This window comes from Lathyrus oleraceus, chromosome 6, assembly GCF_024323335.1.
Source record: "Lathyrus oleraceus cultivar Zhongwan6 chromosome 6, CAAS_Psat_ZW6_1.0, whole genome shotgun sequence".
In the NCBI taxonomy this organism is placed as follows: Eukaryota; Viridiplantae; Streptophyta; class Magnoliopsida; order Fabales; family Fabaceae; genus Lathyrus; species Lathyrus oleraceus.
The window spans coordinates 414,214,048-414,236,923 of NC_066584.1; the positions used below are offsets into that span (position 1 = coordinate 414,214,048).

A 22,876-nucleotide genomic window follows, 5' to 3' on the forward strand; every position below is an offset into this window, starting at 1 on the left:
TTGTTTTTACATCCTTAATAGGTGTGAGACTATCCTATATCAAATCTTCCCTTGGGTCGATGTCAACTGAGTTCACTTTTACCTAATCGTCTTTGACTGACTCATCGGTGAGAGTTCTCTTCTTAAGCTTCAGACTATCTTTATAAGACTTCCTTTCTATCTCTCGATCCCCTTTTATTATTCCTACTCGACCGTATTTCAGAAGGTATTTCAGTGTGAGGTACAAAGTGGATAACGCTGCCTCTAGAGAATTAAAAGAAGTTCTACCTATAATAACATTATAGGGAGAGGCAGTGTTGACAGTTAAGTACATTATCAGAACACTTTTTACGCTTTCCCCATTACCGAGAGTAGTTATCATGGGCAAGTGTCCCAGCACCTACGTCGGTTCTCCCAAGAATCCAACCATCGAACTTTTAAAGGAAACAACTCGGTGATATCAAAGTTCACTCTCTTGAATGTTTCCCAGTATAGAACATCTGTCGAGCTTCTCGAGTCGACTAAAACATGTTTCACCTTCCAATTTTGGATTTGTGCTTTGATCATCATTGGCTCATCCTCGTGAGGGATCACTCTTTTGGCGTCCTTTTAGAGAATGTGATTGTGGTCATTTGTCTGTCTCTTCCGAAGGTGACTCCTGTCTGACGTGCATCACTATCCAGACATATCTTTTTCTAGCCGAACTTGTTTCTCCCTTTCCAAAAAATACTCCGGAAATAGTGTTTAATGAGTAACGAGCCATGTGATTACACTTGAGTGAGTCAGTAGCCCCTACTATTGTCATCTGATTATTGATGACAATAGTGTGCTCATGTGGGTCAGTTTTACCATTGAAAGATACTAGTGATGGTGGCTTGAAGTTCTCCATGGATAGATCATCTCAGATGGCATCGGATAAAAGTTGAGAATCCATAGGCTCCTCCTCTGTACCTCATTCCTAAAGACTTTATGTTTGCAAGACTTGGTCAATATCTTGCAAGGTTTTCCTTTGCTGGAGAAATGTCTCCACCACCATGAACAATTGAGTGATATCTGGTGGCGGGGATGGATCGCTTCGATTGGGAGACGATCCTGACATAGTCTAGCTGAAATGCTAACATTTTTTATGATAGTTTTGTATGGTCTGGGAAAGTTTTACTGAGGCCCCATGGTAGGTGCCAAATGTTCTTTCTAAAAAACACTAAAAGGTTGACTTCCTTGTTCTAAGTCAAGGAGAGCATAAAATGAATGGTTGGGGTGTCTGTTATGTATGTTGGTCTCGTTTTTGCTTGTCATTTACCCTCTGAACATCCTCCTATTTATAGGTATCCATCTCCTTCCCTTTTTTCCTCACTTGACTCTACATGTTCTTCATAAATATTTCTAGAAGTAACGTTTGCTTCCTTATAATTATCATGTAACGTCCTCTCCTTCACTAAATATAACTCCCTTTCCATAATGCATCATCTTGTAATTGTTCTTTTATGACCCTTCAGATGGCATCTTAGCCTTGTCATCGGATCCGATTTGTACTAGTTGAATCATCCTTGACTTATGGGAAGTTGGTTCTGTCCTGCTTACTCGGATAGCCTAACCAAATTCCGATTATTAGATGACATCCAAACTATCTGATTTGTTAACCCTACCATACTCGACTATCATGCCAACTCGACCTCAAATAACTCATGTGTTCAAAATAGGCTTCATCAATCTCATACATTGGTTGGTCAACTAGTTTTACTCGATTATCATGCCAAGTCGGCTTAAAAGAACTCATGTATTAAAAATAGGCTTCATCGATCTTATACCTCGATTGGTCAACTAATTTTATGGGATGTACACTAGGGGTACTCAAACTCTTACAACAAAACTTGGATCAAAGTTCCGAGGAAAAAGTAACAACTAAGAAACCCAATAAGACACTAAAAACAAAAGAGAAGAAGAGGGATAACCTTTAATGTAAAACTCCCACTAATTAACTTAATAAAGCCTTAAGAAAGATCTACCTATATAGAATAACAAGCCTGCAAATGAGACCGGAGGCAGCCAACCACGGAAAGGAATATAGCATCAATACTGCTTATAGCATTCATCTCACACCACCCACAACCTACAACCAATAGAACAACCACTAAAAGGAATATAAACCAAAGATCAACAGTAAAGCCAATCTGCAACCAAAACAAAGTGAAGCACCAACAACCGATAAAAGGTGTCACCACATAAAAGAAACAAAAAGCAACAACTCACAAAACCGAGGAATACTCCTCACACAACAAATTACCCATCCGCTAAACAAATTGTAATGAACAACAACATTAAGAGCACATTGAGAAGGCAACATGACAACACACTCAAAAATAGGCCCACAATTGCCTCAAATCCCACCAACTGTCCGCCCGATCCAACTTACGCCAAGCAAATTCTTGACTCAATGCACCAAAATGGCCAAACAAAATCCCTAAGGCAGTAAATAGTTGCACAAATTCGCTAACCAATTATGCCAATCAATGTGCGGAAGCCTCTTATTCCTAACCGACCACCACTCCCAAATGAGAAACTTTACGGACTCGACAATGTCCTAAATATTCAACACTTCATCCTTAAATAAAAATATATTCCTACTAATCCATAAAGACCAACAAATAGCTAACTAAAAGAAGTAAGAAAGATTGAACCTCCTATTAGAAGCAACAATGAAATAATGGAAGTGGGAAGAAAATTGTTCTTCACTTATATCAATCTCCAACTATAAGTTCATTAAGAACCAAACCTTCCTACTTGTAGGACACTTTATGAACAAGTGCTCCAGATTCTCCATAGCTTGCCAATAACGAGGGCCTATATTATGACATATATCGGATTTGTAATTGCAAGTGTACTTCAAGCACCCCACCATTTGCTTGTATATAATACTATCAATAACCTTGTCATCTTTATTTTAGCTTATTTTGAATATGGTTTCATAGGGCTATTGTTGAGTTACAATTCAATATATTAAATCTCTTCAATATATCATTGGTGCACTTCCTCTAGTGAATTACTGAAGCTTTTATGATAACAGCAAATACATGGCCAAGAAAGTAACTTAGGTCTCCTAAGTTAGTTAATTAAATTCAATGATCTTGCTAATATTGATATTTTCAAGCTTATTGCGATTTCTTCAAGTGATGAATAGATCATCCATATATAGACAAATTATGTTGAGATTGTCCTGACTCATGCCTTTTATATATACCGCTACAAGAAAAACAAACTTAACCTTAATTTTTTAGTGTTTTACGTCACCAAAGACGGACACTAACATGGTTATTCATTTAATATTTAATTTAGTCTTTAGTAATAACATCACAAAAAGCAAATGTTAGCTCCTTTCCTAATCTATATTAATTATATATTATTTATTTATTCATTTATTAAATATAAGTGTCTCATGGGGTTGGCGCTAAAAATTTTTTTTTTTTATTTATTTATTTATTAAAATTGTAGTATTTGTTCCAATCGAAGCTAGTTTATTCCCAAACAGTATATTTTTTTTAGATTAAATTACAGTTTTTGTCCTCTAATTTTATCTGATTCACGAAATTAATCCCCCTAATTTAAATTCAAACAATTTTAATCTCTCTCACATTTTTCATAGAAAATCAATGAGATGTTTTTTTTACTTATATTTTATCTATAAAATTTCACAATAAGTTTATATATGATGATTTGTCATGTTTCCCAATAAACTTATCATTTAAAAATGGAAACAATGTTAATTTTGACAAAATTGTTTAAATATAAAATAGGAGTCCAATTTTGTGAATCAGAAAAAAAATAAGGGGACAAAAACTGTAATTAAGTATTTTTTATTTGTTTTTATTGTTTATTTATTTATAAAATTTAGCGTCATCAAAAGGCCGATGCTACCTATTTATTTATTAAGTACTTATTTATTTATTAAATATTAGCGGCAGTCATATTTGACGCTAGAGTATTATTAGTGCGAAAAATATTACATTTTCCCCACATATTTTGTTTCTCCCTCCGCTTTTTTTTTCTTTCTGGGAACAAAAAATGAAGAAAAGAAAATTAAATTAAGAAAAAAGAAAAAAGAAAAAATTAACAAACAAAATTTAAAAAAAAAACTCTTTTTTCTCTTCTTTGATTACTTTCTTCTTCTTCTTCTTCACAGTTTAGAGTTTTCAAAAATTCATAATTCCTTAGCTAAGAGAAAGGAAAGGATTTCATAACAATACAACACAATGTAGCGCAACACGATTCCTTTTCCTTTTCTTCGTCTCCATTTCCTCTTCTTCTTCTTCTTCGTTTCCATTTCTTCTTTAAGTGTTTGCTATTCATTTGTGTAAAATCTACTTGTGTAGAAGTATCTTGTAACACACAAAATATTATTCAAACTATTTATTTGATTCCTTAAGGAAGTTATACTTGAGAAGACAAAGAAGGTTGTTCTTTGTAAGTCCTTAAGGAGACTAGGGTATAGTTGGATCCTTGAGAAGACAAATAAGGTTATTCTTTATATTTGTTGTAATTTGTTGATTATAGTGGATTAATTCCTTGTGTATAAGGCAAAATCACCTTGGCGGGTGGACTAGATTAGCTTTGAGTTTCAAGCGAATCAGGATAAAAAAAATACTTATGTTTTTATCTCTTTGTTATTAACTTGTTAATGGTGTTCTTGTTTTGGGAAAATCCTTTTCTTGTAAAACCCAATTCAAACCCTCGTTTCTTGTGTTTTTCATAACTTCAAAGAGGATAAAGGGCATATGGACATTGGCACAATTCACCTATCCGGCGATATTTGATAAAAGGGTTTCTAATGAATCGGATGAAGAAGCTCATTCCTCTAAAGAATTCCTAGATACCCTTTCAAATTCATAATCATCAAATAAAGGTATGAATTTTGGTTCTGGACTATCATTATCAAGAGAAGGTAGATGAGAATCGGGGTATTTCCCCATTCTCAAGGCAGATGAAGTTTCCTTCTCATAATCACTCACTAAGTTAACAGTATTATCACTCATCCGGACTAGAAAAATGGAAATGGCAAAGATAAAAGCTTGAGTTGAAGAGGTTACCTTGTTGTGTGAGATTGATGAAGCGTGGAAACTTCGGTCAAGTAACTGCAATCGTTCTGATTAATGCTCTTAAGAAAGAAGAGGTGAAAGTGTTTGTAAATAAAGTGTATGTGAATGAGCTCGAATGACAAAGATTGAAAATATATTCCAAAATGCTCAACTCCTCTTATTTATTGGCAAGAAAGGTAGGACAACCCACATCAGATAAAGAAAGGAGTTACAAAATCAACGAAAAGAAGAAGGAAGTTCAAGTGCACTATAAGTTGCATTGTGCCCTAACCTATCGCTATAACCCACGTGTTAGAAGAAGGCAGTGAAACGTTTCAATGATGGGAGTGAATTTAATGCACTTGTTCACCACTAATTTTTCAACTGACTCCAAGGTTTTCGATTCTAGCTCACACTGGAAAACATCTTAGAGGCCATCCAAAATCACTAAAGTCTTCCCCCTGGTCATTCAAAGCCCAGCAAAACCTTGGGGCAACTGTTCTGGTCCAACTAGAGGCCTAAATAGCTAAGTCTCAATTCATCTCAAATCCACCCCATGTAGCCCAAGGTATAAATCAGTTCACACAAGAAAGTAAAATACACTTTTTTGATATCCACTTTTCATTATAGTCATCTTGAAACTCGAACTTACTTGGGCGTTGGAGTGTTAATCATTCAAAATCATGTTGTATCATTTTATTCGATATCAGCACCAATAACTCAAGAGGTTATGTTCGCGAACTGTGTCCATTTATGGTTCTTGAATGGAAGAAGTCCACATCAATCATGAACCTCATACATATATAGTTCGTTTTGGCTCCCTCGATCTTGATGAGGTGGTGATGAAGGAAGATTTTGAGAATTTTTACTAAAACCTTGGCTACAATGAGGGATTTGGGCCCACTAAGGTGAAGCTTTCTCTTGAGAGGAAGTGATCCATTGATACCCATGTTATCATGGGTGTATGTGATTGTCTAGAGAGGAAAGATAATTTTGGTAAGGGTGAAGTCACCCTTTTTATTAACATGGGTGTTTGATAATGGAGTCATCCTTTGCACCATGTTTACCTTTGGGGGCGTGTTGTGTATGCTTTCTTTCAGATAAAGCAAGCTGTCTTTCATCCCCTGCAAGTTTTTTTTAACTATGTTATACATATTATTCAGTAATTCACTAGCATCTTGTACTCTGAGGTTAACTTGCAATAACTAGGAACCAGACAATGACTATGGTCTTGAGTCTTGTGGTGCTACCAGAGGTTTGAGTGAAGGATTGCCTTGTCAGAGATGCAAAATAAATCATGTGATTTGAGGGTGTTAGAGTAGATCTAGATGTAGTGGAGTGTTGACAACAGCTTGATCTGTTTTGCCTTGAGGAGGAGAAGGAGGAGGAAGAGGCTGATTTCTTATGGCTTGAGCAATAATGATTTTTTCGTGTAAAGAGGCAGAGCGAGTGGATTTAATCCAACCATCAGTGGAGGATTTTAAGATCAAAGATTCAAAAATTCTAGAAATCAGAGTTGATCAGTTACTAGAATAAATTGAGGACAGTGAACCTGGAGTTCGATATGAGGAACTTTGATTTAATAAGTTGAGAAAGCTTTGAAATGAATCGAAGTGAGAATGTGAAATCTTGGAAAATATGGGAATTTCTATAATTCCTATAGATGGTGCCATTGTTTCATTATGGAAACACAAATGATCGGAGAACGGAGGTTGTGGTGTGCAACGGTGGCTCTGGGCTTCTATTACGGTACATGAGGGGTTGGCCTACAAGGTTAGAACTTCAATGCTTAATTCAGTATGTGAATGAGATGAGTGAATAAAGTTTAAATTTGAAAATGTGTACGAAAAATTGGCGCATGTTCTCTTTATATAATGGAGTGGTTATAACAACTAGATATTCTTTAAGTGTGGGATACGAGGAAGTGTTAGATGTATCTTGGCTCAGGACCTCATATGCTCTTCCCCATGGTAACTCCCCTATATGAAATCAGTTTAGCGAATCATTGCTTTCTCTGAGCCACGGTCAATGATTGTTCTAGTTGGCCCAAGACCCAAAAATCTAAGGGCCAATCCAATACTAATCCACTCCAAATGACCCATCGTATAAATTCTTCAAATATGATACTCAAGGTACACTTTTTATCTCCACATTTTACTATACTCATCTTGAATTTTGAACTGACTTGGGTGTTTGAGTGCTAACCTTGTAGGTCTACCCCGCACCACCTATCAGAGATTAGCACCACTGATTCATGATTTCTCACTATCAACGTACTTCTAATTCTAGTTCCTGAACATAATAGTGGTGTCGTCTGTGGGAATTGACTCCTAGTTCCTGCAAAATTCCACAAGACGATCATCCATAATTCCAATCCATATATCTACCAAAATAAGATATGGGGATTATAACTCCATTCACCACATCAAAGATTCCTATTGAAGCTTCTAGTTGCGTCTGACCTTAATTATCAACTATTGATGAGATCTGCAGCACAACCCCATCCAACATAGATCTGCCATCGGAATGCCTCCTATGAATAGAAATCAATGCCAAACAGCAAAGTGGATATCGAGTGGAAATAGGATTTCTAGATCGAGAAAAGATCGATGGAGCTCTGAACACTGATCCATCGCTAATCTTAGCCACCACACTAATCGTACTTTGACAGGATTCCTCGTAGATGGTGGAGTCTTTTGCAACATCCTATATGCCAACACTTCGGAGCAATTAGGCCTCTAGCAACCAAATTTGAATTCATATTATGATGGAGATTCTCTGGCCTTCAAAGATTCGATAACTCGCACTTGCTAAAGGGTAGATAAAACATTGTCATTGGGAGAATGAGTATATGAGAGAAAGGTAACCCTTAACTTCCTTGTAATTTTGTGTAGCAGCTTCTTCAAGGGTATTATAGGAAGATCCTTCTTGGGAAAACTAGATGCGGTAGCATCCCATGTCCACCTGAAGATAACATATCATGATATGGAAGGAAAGTCAACTATTATCATCACCGATCTTGAGGAGGAAAAGTGTATCAAATAAATCATCCTTAAAGACCTCTTCGATTTCTCAATAGTAACAAAGGAAGGTCTTTGGTATGTCAATATGTTCGATCTGGATGCACGTGAATATGGAGTTATTCCCATCCTGGATAGTGAGTTTGAGGTTATCCATCTCGACGACAGTGTCGCCTGGCCGGTGAAAATAGGATTGGGGCTTCCCTTTGAGGCAAAGTCCACATTAATCGAATGTCTCACGGAAAACGCTGATCTCTTTTCTATCTCTTTGCATGAGATGCCTGAAAATGATCCCATGGTGGCCTACCATCATCTAAATGTCGACTCTGAAATATGATGACACTAGAACAAAGAAACGTGGATGTCCTTTTAAGTTGTGTGGGTACCACAAGGAAAATAATACTTGAACATTACTATGATGTGTGGTCTACATGGTCATGGATTGAGTTGTAAGTTAGGTGGTCATCTGATTATCAGTCATTTTGATTGTTAAGAGAAGACACTTTTTTCTGAGATGGCAATGATCATGGTTCATCCTAAAAATATATTTGCAACTTTGAAAAGAAAAAATATGAAAGTGTCTCTAATATTTAGCAAGTTTATAATGTTTGACACATAAACAACAAGGCGATTAGGGCTCCAAGAACTGAAATACAATTGTTACTGAAATTGTTGGATGAACATCACTATGTTTCTAGGCGTAAAGTGTGTAAGGATGGAAAGTCAGTTCGAGATATATTTTCGAAGCATCCTGAATCCATTAAGTTATTTAATATGTTTTCTATTGTATTGATAATTGATGCAATTTATAAGACTATACATTCTCTTCTTGAAACTTTTAGTGTTCCTTCTACAAAGATGACTTATTTTGTTGGCTTTGTGTATTTTGGAATGTGAAGAAGAGGATAATGTTACATGAGCCTTAGAAATGTGTCACAATATATTGAGAGACTAAAAAACATGCCACAAGTGATTACAAACGATTGCGATACCTCACTAATGATTTTCTATTACAAAGGTATTTCCTACAAACTACGATTTATTGTGTAAGTATCATATAATAAAAAATGTGAAAAGTGAACTTAAGGTGAAGGCGAAAATTGTTTGTGCATGGACTGGTCAGGTTAGACACTCTAAAATTAGCAAAACTAATAGAGTTGAATTTGTTCATGCTACATTGAAGAACTGGTTAGGAGATAGTAAGGGTAATTTTTTTCAAAGGTTGGGAATCAGTGAACAAAATGATTGAACTGTAGCATAATGAGATACATACATCATTTGGTTGCAGCATCACAGTATTAAAACATAGATTTAGGGACAAAAATAAGTATTCATAGTTGAGTGGTAATGTATCTCAAGTGGGATTGAACTTTATCTATCACACGTAAGGCAACTCTTTAATGTAGTAACATACTGCCATGTGACAATATTTGGAAAATGTTTGAGGATCGATGCCTGAAAAAAATCAGATGAAAATCAATAATATCAAGGTATAAGTACTATGAAATTAAAAATTATCATGTATATAAATTATCTAAAATAGACAGTTGTATCATGTCATTTGTCTCATCTTTCACTGAATTTCTTCATCTAATTTTGAGTAGAGGTAAACCAAATAAGACATCTTATAGTTATACTCGTGAATTATCTCAAAGTCTAAAAATGAGCTAACGTAGACAACACCGAAATATGTCTGATTCTGCGCACAAATATGGTTGTACCAATTAAAAATAAAAATTGTGTGTTCAATGCACATTGTTTATAATAAGTGACATGTCTATTATCACCAACATGATTAACACCAAAAGTCAAGAGGTCTTCTTAATTTTCCTTTTTAACTGGGTATCTGCAATCTTCTTTTGAACCTTAGCCATATTAGCCCCTATGTGTGTTACCATAAGCTTTAATATGTTGGCTCTTTGAATTGGACAATGATTTAATAATCTGCATGTGATAGGAAGATGGAGGATGCATGATACATCATCAAGGGTGATAATTATCATCTCACCAATGGGAAGATGGATGAAGACATCTCAGAGTACCATATCTCAATAGAAGTTGACAGAATATCATGGTCAATGTAACTATATCATGTTGTACAAAAATCCTTCGGCCCTAATGCTTTTAATACTTCTTAAAACTATAGTTCATTTGGTTGTGGCGTATTTAATATCTTCCTACCATGATATATATGAAATCTCGCAACGAAAGTTTTGACAAACATAACTAGCGAAGAGTGCATATATATGTGCATATATATATATATAAATATATATATATATATATATATAATATATATATATATATATATATATATATATATAATATATATATATAATATATAATTAGAAATTTTTGTAATACAATAATAACTAATAATTATTTTTAAATAATTAATAATTAATTAATTATTCAACATTGGATTATTCAATCATTTGAGTTATAACTCAAAATTTTAATTTGTAGAAAATAGGTTTTAAAATAGACTATTATGTTAGACAAAATTATTAAAAAGGCCAGGCAAAAAAATCTATAGCAGACCATAGGTCATGCTCAGGGCCGGCCCTGAGCAAGAGCAAGACGGTCATTAGTTCAGAGCCTCCAAGCTAAGGGGTCTCTTTTTGTTTTTAAAAAAAACGAAATATAGATTTAGTAATCTATTAAATAAATTATAAAATTAAAATAAACATGAATTTGTTATTGGCCAAGCAGTAGAAGATTTATTTTTAAACGTGATGGTAAAGGTTATGGGTTTGATTCTCCTTATACTTTTTTAATTTATTTGGAGAATTTGCATAAAAAATATTTGAAAGACTATTTTTAATTTATTAGATATTTTAAGTTGTATGAAATGTTTTTTTATAGTTTACACAAAACTTTGAGTTTTTTTATTGCTTCAATTGGTTAATATATAATTGTATTTTTTATACATTATTTTTAATTATTAAAATTATATTTTTTTTTAATTTAGGCTTATTTTTAAAATTAGGATAGGGTCTTTAGGTTGATTTGATCGATCATAGATAGTGACACATGTGATTATATTTAATTTATTTTTTAAATTATTATCATGATTGACGTGTCGATGTCGTGTACGATTTTGAGGGCGCGCATACCGCTGAAGCTCTTGTTCATTTTGTGAACATGGAAGGAGGTATTTACGTGATTTGTATAAAAAAATCTTGTATGCTTTTTCAAGAATCTTTAGCATAAGATCACTCTTTCTTTATTAATTTTATAATTTCATACATTTTTTTAGTAATTACTTGCTTTTACAATTTTGAGTAATGTTAGGAATACTTAGCAGTATAATCAAACCACCTCATGTTATTTTTCAATTTTATTCATGTCTTATAGATTGCACTGTTATAATATATATTACCTTGGTAATTAGTCATCTATTATGTTCATCATATAATTTTGAATGTTTTTAAATTTTATTTTGTTAGTGCTCATATTTGATTTTTTATCATTACTATAAAATATATTGTTAATGTAGGTACGAACGTGAAAATACTTTCTCTTCCATCTAGTGTGGTAGTTTTCTTCCCTGGTAACTTTGAGAATATTGTCTTAGATGAAACAAAAGATGTTTCAATTGAGTTCTATGCACCATACTATGTATATATTAACTTGATCTTCTGTAACTTTATGATATGGTAGTTTTTTTCTTCTCGGTGTCTCTGAATATTATTTTTTTGACAAATTCATCATTGTATTTAAGTGTGGCCATTGCAATGCTCTTGCTTATATGGGGATATTTTCTTATCTAAAACTTCTATCATAGCTAACTTATCATCTTAATTTGATAATTTTCATTTATGATTAACTATATCAAGGTTGATCATAATATTGTTTATACTATTTATTTAGACTTTAAAAAATATTTTTGCAGTATTCAAATTGGAGGAGAAAGTAGTTATAGTTAATATCGATTCTAACAAATATAAGGATTTGGTAGAGAAGTGAGTGCAGTAACATAATTTTATTTGACGAATATAAGATTGTTCTTATTTAAAAAATTGTATTTTTTATTAGAGATTTATTTTTATTATTTATCCTGGGTCTCTAAAAAGTCAGAACCGACCCTGAACATACACACGCCACACAAATATATTGTAGGATATGTTCATATGGTCATGCCTTTCAAAATATGGTATGGCTTATTCTCACCTTTACCTATACTTTAGTTGTTCGTCGATCTTTTTTTTATAATCACAACCTTAGTTAACATCATCACTAAACATCTAAACAAAATTGAAACTCTAATCTACTAAAATCTCAATATATGTGATAAAATGGATATGTAAGATGTTCGGATAACACTATTTAAATGGATTTGAATAGAATTATTTTTACGTGTTTGCACCAATAGTAACTGGTCAGGTCCAAATAAACAAGTTGATGATGAGAAAATTATGGTGCGATAGGGACAATTTTGGAACTTCATAGAGTCTGAGAAAACTACTATGGATGTAATGAGCAACCCTTAGAGCATCTCCAACAGTGAACCCATTTTTGGGTTCCTTGTGGGACCTATTAAGTCACGTCAGCTTGAAGCAACTCATTCAGTTTTTCACTCCAATGATGCAACTCTGAAGAACTCATATCGGGTCCCACAACTTTACTTTATATATTAATATATTATTCATATTAAATTTTATATTAATTAAAATAATAATTTTAATTATTTAAATTAAAATTGATATAAAATAAATAAAATTCAAATTAAATTTATAATCTAAAATGATAATTAAAATTAATCTCAAATACATGATATATAATTAAAAATAATAAAAATAAATAACATCTCATAATTAATCAAACTTAAATTTCAACATCTTCATGTCCAAAACGTTCTCAAATATACTCGACTAGATCTCCTTGAAGTTGACGATGGACTTGTTTTTCACGAATACTTGCTCTTCTTTGTAGTCTTGTTGCAAGATTCGGATGAGGACCGCTAAATGTTTCAGTTGTTGAGTTGTTGATATCCATATTATCATAAGAGTAATCAAAATTACCTCCATATGTATGTCGTTTGTCTTCCACAATCATGTTGTACAATATGATGCAGGCATATATAGTATGCTTGATGGTGTCCATGTGCCAAGCACGCGATGGGCCACGTATAACTGTAAATCGAGATTGAAGCACTCCAAATGCCCGCTCCACATCTTTTCTAGCTGATTCTTGATGTTGAGCAAATATTTTTTTCTTTTCTCCCTGTGGCATTGAAATGGTCTTGACAAATGTAGCCCACTCAGGATATATACCATCTGCTAAATAATATCCCATATTATATGGTGTCCCATTGATTGTATATTGCACATTGGGAACATGTCCTTCCAAAATATCGTTAAACACGTTGGATTGGTTTAGCACATTAATGTCATTGTTTGAACCTGCAATACCAAAGAAAGCATGTCAAATCCATAAGTCTTGCGATGCCACTTCTTCAAGCATGATTGTGGGCTTACCATGATCACCTTGACAAAACTGTCCCTTCCATGCAACAGGATAATTTTTCCATACCCAATGCATACAATCAATGGAACCCAACATACCTGGAAAGCCATGTGACTCTCCCATTTGTAAAAGATGTTTAACATCAGTGTTGTTAGGTTTTCTCAAATACTCAGCCCCAAATACAACATTCACGCCCTTAATAAATCTTTGTAAGCACTCAATTGAAGTGCTTTCACCGATTCGAACATATTCGTCTACAAGGTCCAGCATGCGAATAACAACTGTACATTTCTGCAATGGTGAAAGACTCATTTTACTAGTTGCATCGACCCTCATTTGGAAATATTCATCATAATTGCCAAGGGCATCTACGATTCGAAGAAATACATGCCTATGCATTCTGAACCTTCTCCGGAATTGAACATCTGTGTATACTGGGTTCTCTGAGAAGTAGTCATTGAATAATCGATTGTGCCTTTCTTCGCGACCTCGATCTATAGTTGTTCTTCTCTTTCGCCTAGAAGAACTCCCAGAATTCTGAAGTTGTTGTTCTTCATCACTGTTGTCCATAAATTCTTCTTCAACCAACGCCCAAAATTCTTGATCGTTATTATCTGAATTGTCTGAATCCATTGTAGTTAGTAAAGAATGAGAGAAAAATGAGAGATATGTGGTAAATATGAGAATGATAGTATATATAATGGTTTGAATAATGGCTAGTTTGAATAACGGCTAGTTTAATTTAAAGTGGTACTAATGACCATTTTACATAGGTGTTGATAAAATAAAGTGGTACTAGTGACCATTTTACATAGGTGTTGATAAAATAAAGTGGTACTAATGACCATTTTACATAAGTGATATTAACTACATTCCATATTTTTTTTTCATCTTATTACAATATTTTTCATGAATATCTCGTTGACTATTGCTCATAGTAGAAGTGTCATTCGTCATGATTTGTATTACCTTTAATTCTATCTCGTCCTCCTTACATTATGCAAGTCTTTCCATGCATTTTGCTCTTTTATTCCTTGCATCTTGCGTTGCATTTGGAATTTCTGATGCCTTACCCTTCCTTTTTGCTGCTTTTTGTCCCATTGGATGCTCCATTGGTGATGATGAGTTAAACTCATAACTTGAAGTTGTATCTGGGTTCTCCGATGATGCCCTACTAGCAGAAGTATTTGTTATTTTTGAAGAATTTCCAATCGATTCTCCGATGATGCACCGTTTAGCTTCATCTTTTAACAATCGCCGTGCGTACTCAAGATTGAATGTTGTACCTTGATCCTGAGCAAAAAAAAGCATGTGCATCTGACATGATATCCAACTCCGATGTCCCACTTTTCTTTCCTTTAACAGCATTTTTGTAACACCCAACAAATTTTTGAACCATGCCATTTATTCGATGCCATCGACATTTTAATTGTCCCCCTGACTTTTCCCGCGATTGCCCATGATATTGGTTATAACTAGCAGCGATTCTTAACCAAAAACTCTCAGCCTTTTGATCAACCCCCACAATTGGATCCTTTGAAACATTGAGCCATGATTGGATAAGTAGTATATCCTCATCCCTTGTAAATTGCTCTCGAGATTTTTTTTAACGATAACCCTTTCTTCTTTTTCGGTACCAACTTGAGTAGAAAATGGTGGAACTTGAGTAGAGAATTCCATACTATTAAAATTCATTTGAGGTCTAGGAAACATATTTGAATTGTTTGGTAACAGAAGAAATATGGCAGGATTTGTTGGCACCGATGGAATTTGAGCATTTTGAGGATTAGGATTTTGATAATTTTGCATGTAATTGAAGAAAGCTTGTTGATAATGAAAATGATTAGGATCCATTTGAGAATAAATTGTTGAAAAAAATTAAAAGTTTAGGAATAAAATGATGAAATTGTGAGAGAGAAATTTCAAATTGAAGAGAAAATAAGAGTGAGAGAAAATTTGTATTGGTAAAATTTTAGATATAAATTATATGTATAAAAAAATTGAAAAAAAAAAAGCAACTAGCCGTTGAACGGCTAGTTTTCATTAAAAAAAAGAAAGAAAAATGCATGATTTCCGTTGCTCTCTCTTCACCGTTTGTCATGCTGGCTGCAGCATGTGATGTGTCAGGCTGGCGATCCAAGGGAAGAACGACACAAAATCCAATGCTAAAGTTAGTCTTAATTTAGTAAAATAACCCGCAGATATCTTATTATAAAGTTTCTCACTTTATTTCTTTTTATGCTAAAATGAGCTAAAATGCACAAGATTTTTTTTTCAATTTAGTTTATATTAGAAGTAATTCATATTTAGTTGTACTATTTTCTTAGCCCCTAAGTTTGTTAGAGGGTATTTTAGTATTTTATCCTATTCTAGTAACCCTAGTTTTAGCTTATAAATAGGGTGACAATCATTGTAACTTTTATCATGTTTTTGTAGTCGTCATTCTTAATAGAATATTTCCATTCATTCTACCTTTGCACCAACAATTGGTATCTAGAGCTCCGGTTCGGATTCATTAGGAAAATACGGGAAACACGAGTGAACGTGAGGTCTTGTGTGTTTGATTTTGATTCTTAGATTCGTGTTGAATCTTGAACAAAATCTGATCAGAATTTTAATTCTGTGGGTTGGGAAACACGTGTGAGAAATCTGAGTGTACTGTGCAAGGTAGAAAGATGAACGGAAACGGCAACATGAACACCAAACTTCCAGTATTTGACGGTAAAAACTGGAATCGTTGGATGATCCAAATGCGTGTACTGTTCGGTGCTCAAGATGTTCTAGATCTTGTCACTGATGGTTATGTTCCGGTAGCAGCAGATGCGACGGATGAACAGAAAAACGCGCAGAAGGAAGTAAGGAAGAAGGATCAGAAAGCATTGTTCTTCATTCATCAATGTGTTGATGTAAATGTGTTTGAGAAGATTGCAGATTCAACGACAGCAAAGGCTGCGTGGGACACACTGATTAGATGTTATGGTGGTGATGCATCAGTGAAGAAGGTGAAGCTTCAGTCCTTGAGAAAGCAATATGAGAATCTCAACATGAAGAATAATAAGAAAGTTTCTGAATACATCTCCAGAGTGATTCTGATCACTAATGAGATGAAAGCGTGTGGAGAAACTCTTTCTGAAGAAACAATCATGGAGAAGGTATTGAGATCCCTTACCTCTCAATTTGATTACATTGTGGTAGCAATAGAACATTCCAAAGATCTGAGCACCATGAGAATTGAAGAGCTGCAGAGCAGTCTAGAAGCGCAAGAGTTGCGTTTGACTGAGAGAACTTCTGAAAGGGAAGTAGAGCAGCAGGCTCTGAAAGCAACTTCTGATAGGAGGTATCAGAAGCAGTCAGAAGTCAGGAGAAGATCTGATGGTGGTCAGAAGTCAGAAAGCTCAACCTCTGATAGACAAAAGAATGCTCAGAAGGGAAAAGAGAAGTATGACAAGAAGAAGATCCAATGTTACTATTGTAAGAAGTTTGGTCACTTTGCTAGAGACTGTTGGTCAAACAAGGAGAGAAAATCAGAAGAAGCAAATATAGCCAGAAGTTCTGATGACGAATCTGTGCTATTGGTGGCCTCTGAATCTGATGATATGGATCTGATAGACTGGTGGTATATGGACACTGGCTGTTCAAATCATCTTACTGGAAACAAGAAATGGCTGGTTGACTTTGACTCTGAAAAGAGGACAAAGATCAGATGTGCTGATGACAAATATCTTAATGCAGAAGGTATGGAAAATGTCAGAGTGACTCTGAACAATGGGAAAACAGCATTGATTCAGAACGTGTGGTATGTACCTGGCATCAGAAGCAATCTGATGAGTGTGGGACAATTAATTGAGAAAGGTTTTTCAGTTACCATGAAGGATAATCTTCTGAAGCTGTATGACTGCAATCAGAAGTTGATTATGGAGTCAGAACAGGGAAGGAATAGAACATTCAAGGTGAATGTCAGAACTGCAGACTCAGAATGTCTTAGTGCAACAAGTGCTGAGAAGGAGAGTGAGTTGTGGCACAGAAGATTTGGTCATTTGAATTTCAGAAGCTTAAAACATCTGAATTCAAAGAAGTTGGTACATGGAATTCCTGCAATTAAGAAGCCTGAAAAGTCATGCAAAGTTTGCATGGAAGGAAAACAACCACGATTGCCATTTGCGTCAGAAACTGCTCCAAGAGCAAAACATGCCTTGGGAGTTGTACATTCTGATGTGTGTGGTCCATTTCCAGTAGCATCGATTGGAGGGAATAAATACTTTGTGTTATTTGTTGATGAATTCACAAGAATGACATGGGTATCCCTTATTAAGTTTAAACACGAGGTGTTTGATGAATTCAAGAAGTTCAGAATGAAGGCTGAGAATCAGAGTGGTCAGAAGTTGAAGATTCTTAGAACTGACGGTGGAGGTGAGTATAACTCCAAAGAGTTCCAGAAGTTCTGTGAGGAGAATGGAATTGAGCATGAGGTTACTGCTCCTTATACCCCTCAACACAATGGTCTTGCTGAAAGAAGAAACCGCACTTTGCTTGATATGGTGAGAAGCATGCTAAAGGAGAAGAAACTTCCTCAGAAGCTCTGGGGAGAAGCTGTTGCCACTGCAACGTATGTACTCAACCGATGTCCTACGAAGAAGTTGAAGGAAATGGTTCCAATACAGAAGTGGACTGGAGATAAGCAAAGTGTTAGTCATCTGAAGGTGTTTGGTTCTGTTTGTTATAAACATGTTCCAGAAGCCAGAAGACAGAAGCTGGATGATAGAAGCAAAGTGATGATTCTGATAGGGTACCACAGTACAGGTGCATACAAGCTCTATTGTCCAGAAACCAATAAAATTGAATTCAGCAGAGATGTGATTGTGAAGGAATCAGAATTTTGGAATTGGGATAAGTCTCAATCTGATTCTGATGTTAGAACTTCTGAAGAAAGGTCAGAGTTAAGAATTTCTGAAGTTGGAGTAAACTCTGACGTTGATTCTGATTCTGATAGTGATTCTGACTCTGGAGAAGACTCAGAAGATGAAGGTGACTCTGATGATCCAGACTCTGATGACCCAGACTCTGATGGTAATTCAGATTCTGGTGGCAATTCAGACTCTGGAAATATGTCAGCCCCTGAAGATGGTCAAAGCTCTGGAGGAAGTCAACCATCTGAAGCTAGAAACTCTGAAGCTCAAGACTCTGAACAAGTTCAGAGACCACAAAGAATCAGAAACATCCCTAGAAGATATGCAGAATTTGACATGCTGCAAGACACTGAAGTAGACTCTGAAGGAGAAGTTATTTAGTGTGCCATGTTAGTAGACTTTGAACCCATAAGTACAGAAGAGGCTCTTAAGCAGAAGCTCTGGCTAAAGGCCATGAAAGAAGAACTTGATGCTATAGAGAGAAACAAGACTTGGAAGCTGACAGAACTTCCAAAAGACAAGAAAGCCATCAGCGTCAGATGGGTTTTCAAGCAGAAGTTAAAACCAGATGGTTCAATTGGCAAACATAAAGCAAGGTTGGTAGCCAGAGGATTTCTACAGAAACCTGGGTTGGATTACTCTGAAGTGTTTGCACCTGTAGCAAGACATGAAACAATCAGAATGGTGATTGCAATAGCTGCTAACAGGAATTGGCCTCTGATGCATTTAGATGTAAAATCTGCATTTCTGAACGGTCCATTAGAAGAAGAAGTTTACGTGTCACAACCTCCTGGATTTGTGAAAAAGAATCAGGAAGGGATGATGTACAGATTATACAAAGCTCTATATGGATTGAAACAAGCACCCAGAGCTTGGAATCAGAAGATTGATTCATTTTTCAAGAAGCAAGGCTTTCAGAAATGTGAGATGGAGTACGGTGTCTATGTTCAGCATACTTCTGAAGGAAATATGACTCTGGTATGTTTATATGTTGATGATATACTGCTGACTGGAAGTTCTGAACAGGAGATAGTCAAGTTCAAGAAAGTTCTGATGAATGAATTCGAAATGACTGATCTAGGCAAAATGACATACTTTCTAGGGATGGAGTTCAGATACTCTGAGAAAGGTATTATTTTGCATCAGCTCAAGTATGAATTAGAACTTCTGAAGAGATTTGAACTGAAGAATTGTAAGATTGCTGCCACACCTTCTGATACAAATCAGAAACTGGATTCTGACTCTGATGGAAAGGATGTGGGCGCTACAACCTTCAAACAGTTGGTTGGTTCTCTGAGGTATTTGTGCAATACCAGACCTGATATTTGCTATTCAGTTGGGATGGTTAGTAGGTTCATGAGTAAACCTAAGTGGTCCCATTACCAAGCTGCTGTCAGGATTCTGAGGTATATCAAGGGAACTCTGAAGTATGGAGTATTATTTCCTTCTGGAAGAAAGGATGAGTCGGAACTTCTGAGTTATTCAGATTCTGATTGGTGTGGAGACAGAGTTGACAGAAGAAGTACGTCTGGGTACTTATTCAAATTTCTGGGAGGTCCAATTTCTTGGTGTTCCAAGAAGCAACCTGTTGTGGCGTTGTCAACTTGTGAAGCTGAATACATTGCAGGTGCTGTTACTGCATGCCAAGCTGTGTGGATTCTGAATTTATTGCAGGATCTGAAGATTAAAGTAAACAGACCTCTGAAGCTGATGATTGACAACAAGTCTGCAATCAATCTTGCCAGAAACCCAGTGTTGCATGGGAGAAGCAAGCACATTGAGACCAAGTATCATTTTTTGAGACATCAAGTTCAGAGGGGAGGGAGTGTTAGAAGTTGTACAGTGCAGCACTCAGAAACAGTTGGCAGATGTTCTGACGAAAGCTATCAAGACTGATCAATTTCTCAGATTAAGGGATGGAATTGGTGTTACAAGTTTTGATGGAATATGAATTAAGGGATGGTATTAGAAGTAATTCATATTTAGTTGTACTATTTTCTTAGCCCCTAAGTTTGTTAGAGGGTATTTTAGTATTTTATCCTATTCTAGTAACCCTAGTTTTAGCTTATAAATAGGGTGACAATCATTGTAACTTTTATCATGTTTTTGTAGTCGTCATTCTTAATAGAATATTTCCATTCATTCTACCTTTGCACCAACAGTTTATCGATGCTTATGAGAAATGTCATAATTGATTCTGACAAAACTAAGATTCATTTGATGAGTCATTTAGTTTATCACTCATTTGATTTAGGTAGAGTTGCCTCCTAAATTCGTACGAATTTAACCACATATTAAAATATTACTAAAGTTATTTAATAGGTGAAATATATACCTGCATATTATAACAATTATATTAATATGAGAAAACTTATTTACGCATCTTATATATTTATGCCGCACCACATAAATTTTCAAAAATATTATTTAGTTTGGGAGGTTTCTGACGTATTTTTTACATATTCAACAAAAGTGATTTTGAGAGGTGTTTTATAAATTGAATTATTTTTATTTTGGAGATGTATCTGTTATAGGTTCTATCTTGAAATTGATTTAGTAGAAGTTTCGGAGATGTATCTCTAGAACAAAATAATATGGTGTAATTCTGGAGATATATCTCCGGAATTAATATGTCAGTCATTGAAAGGTCCATATTGATCTATGCATTCTATAAATTAAGGTGCTCTTATGTTGTATTTCACACAAACTGAAATTGTCTCAAATGTCGCCACTAAACATTGACTGGGATGTCGCAAATGTCTCATTCTCCAGCAGAGCTTACGAGCGCACGTTCAAGCTCAACGACTTCACCTCCCTCGATGAATCAAAGACGAAATTCATTGTCTCCTATCTTGCGGAGATAATCGAAAGATTAAAAAGCTCGAGTACCGTTCATCATCGATTGGCAACGGAGGGAAGATTGAGTTTAGCAAATTTGAGCTCAACACGCAAGCGGATGTAAGGGCTCTGTGGAATCGTTTTTCCGTTACGAAACAAAATTTTCGCTCGAGTTGGAAACGACGATTTCAAGATCCGTCAAAGATATTTTGAAGATATTGAAGTGTCCACCTGAACATTGAAGTTTAATGCATTTTATCTTGAACTCATTTAATAAATCCTAATTTTTTTTTATGAATTTTAATTTCAATTTGGAGAAATCATTTGTTTTTTGAGTTTGGTATTGATGTCCAATTATCTTCATTCTTCTTTAATTTTGTTGTTGTCCAATTATCAAAGAATCTCTTTTCCTCACGTGATTCCTTAGCTTTTGTTTTTTAATTTTCCTTTCAATTAAAAGATATTTGTAAAACAAAAATGTATCAAATTATCAAAATAAAGTGCCAAAGAAACTTTTTATAGTTTTTTAAAATTAAAACTATTTTTAGAAACTAAGTTTATTTTTCAAAAGAATAGAACAAAATGGTCCAGGATGTTTTGCTTTATATTTATATCCCTATTTCAGGTTAGGTTTGAATTGATGAAATATAATAAAGCGGAGCAGAATAAAATATAATTGAGTAGAATTGAGCATAGGAATAAGAGACATAATTTAATAAAATAAAGTGGAGCAGAATAAAATATATATTTAACTATACCGTTTAGTTAATTTATTAAAAATGTCTCATTCTATTACATACACCCCAAATCAAATGAAATAAAAAAATGAATAATTTGATGAAATGAGATGGAATAGATTCAATCATCTTTCATTTCACTTATTCCATTATTTGCAAATCTAAATAATAGAATCACATTAGTTGCCACTTGATTCCATTTTTCACAAATCCAAACATACCTTCAAAATGAGAATTTTTCCGGTCACCCCTCAATTAAACCTGACACCTCCCCAATGCATATGAAAAGACAGCATTGCCCTTACACATTTTCGAAATTTATAGTACTTAAGCAGTTTTTAAAAATTCTGGGACAATACCAGAAATTCCCTAATTTCCGATACAAAATCCCTTTTGGTTTACCAAAATTTTCAGAATTTTCAATATTAAGTATTTGGTATTTCACTAAAAATTTTAAAATTTCCGATATGAATACAAAATATGTTTTCATATCGAAAATTGTACAATTTCCGATAATTGTATTTTTTTTTCTTTTTTTTAGGTGAATTTTTTTTTCCTTCTTTCACACAAATTATACTATTGGAAGTTTTGTTAGGGTTAAAATTTTCAATACCAACATGTAAATTACAAATTTTTAAAATTATTTGGAACATACTGGAATTTATGAAATTTCTGGTATATCAGAAATTTGTAATATACTACCAGAATTTTGGTACATGCGGAAAAATTTAAAACATATATTTCATTCAAGTTTCTATCAGCTGCAGCTTTGAAAATATGAAAATATGGGGATGCCAGATTTAATTGGGAAAGTGCCAAGTTAAATGCTCCCTCAAAATGTTGCAAAAGAAACCAAG

At 34.5% G+C, this 22,876-nt stretch overlaps 2 protein-coding genes across 2 annotated transcripts; both read right to left on the minus strand.

Annotated features, from left to right (window-relative positions):
- Positions 1-12,928: 12,928 nt before the first annotated feature.
- Positions 12,929-14,170, minus strand: LOC127095960 (uncharacterized). The gene is made up of 2 exons (XM_051034597.1): positions 13,636-14,170; positions 12,929-13,473 (listed from the first exon to the last, which is right to left on the minus strand). The coding sequence occupies exons 1-2, from the start codon at positions 14,168-14,170 to the stop codon at positions 12,929-12,931; spliced, it is 1,080 nt and encodes a 359-aa protein (XP_050890554.1).
- A 363-nt stretch (positions 14,171-14,533) lies between these two features.
- LOC127095962 (uncharacterized) lies at positions 14,534-14,941 on the minus strand. The gene has a single exon (XM_051034598.1). The coding sequence runs from the start codon at positions 14,939-14,941 to the stop codon at positions 14,534-14,536; it is 408 nt and encodes a 135-aa protein (XP_050890555.1).
- Positions 14,942-22,876: the final 7,935 nt, after the last annotated feature.

What these genes read in the sequence shown, in the direction of transcription:
- LOC127095960 (XM_051034597.1), bottom strand. Translation starts at nt 14,170, where the DNA reads ATGGATTCAGACAATTCAGATAATAACGATCAAGAATTTTGGGCGTTG. An exon ending in AGAGTCACATGGCTTTCCAG is followed by an intron (nt 13,474 to 13,635) that starts GTATGTTGGGTT and finishes TTGGTATTGCAG; the next exon opens with GTTCAAACAATGACATTAAT.
- LOC127095962 (XM_051034598.1), bottom strand. Translation starts at nt 14,941, where the DNA reads ATGGCATGGTTCAAAAATTTGTTGGGTGTTACAAAAATGCTGTTAAAG.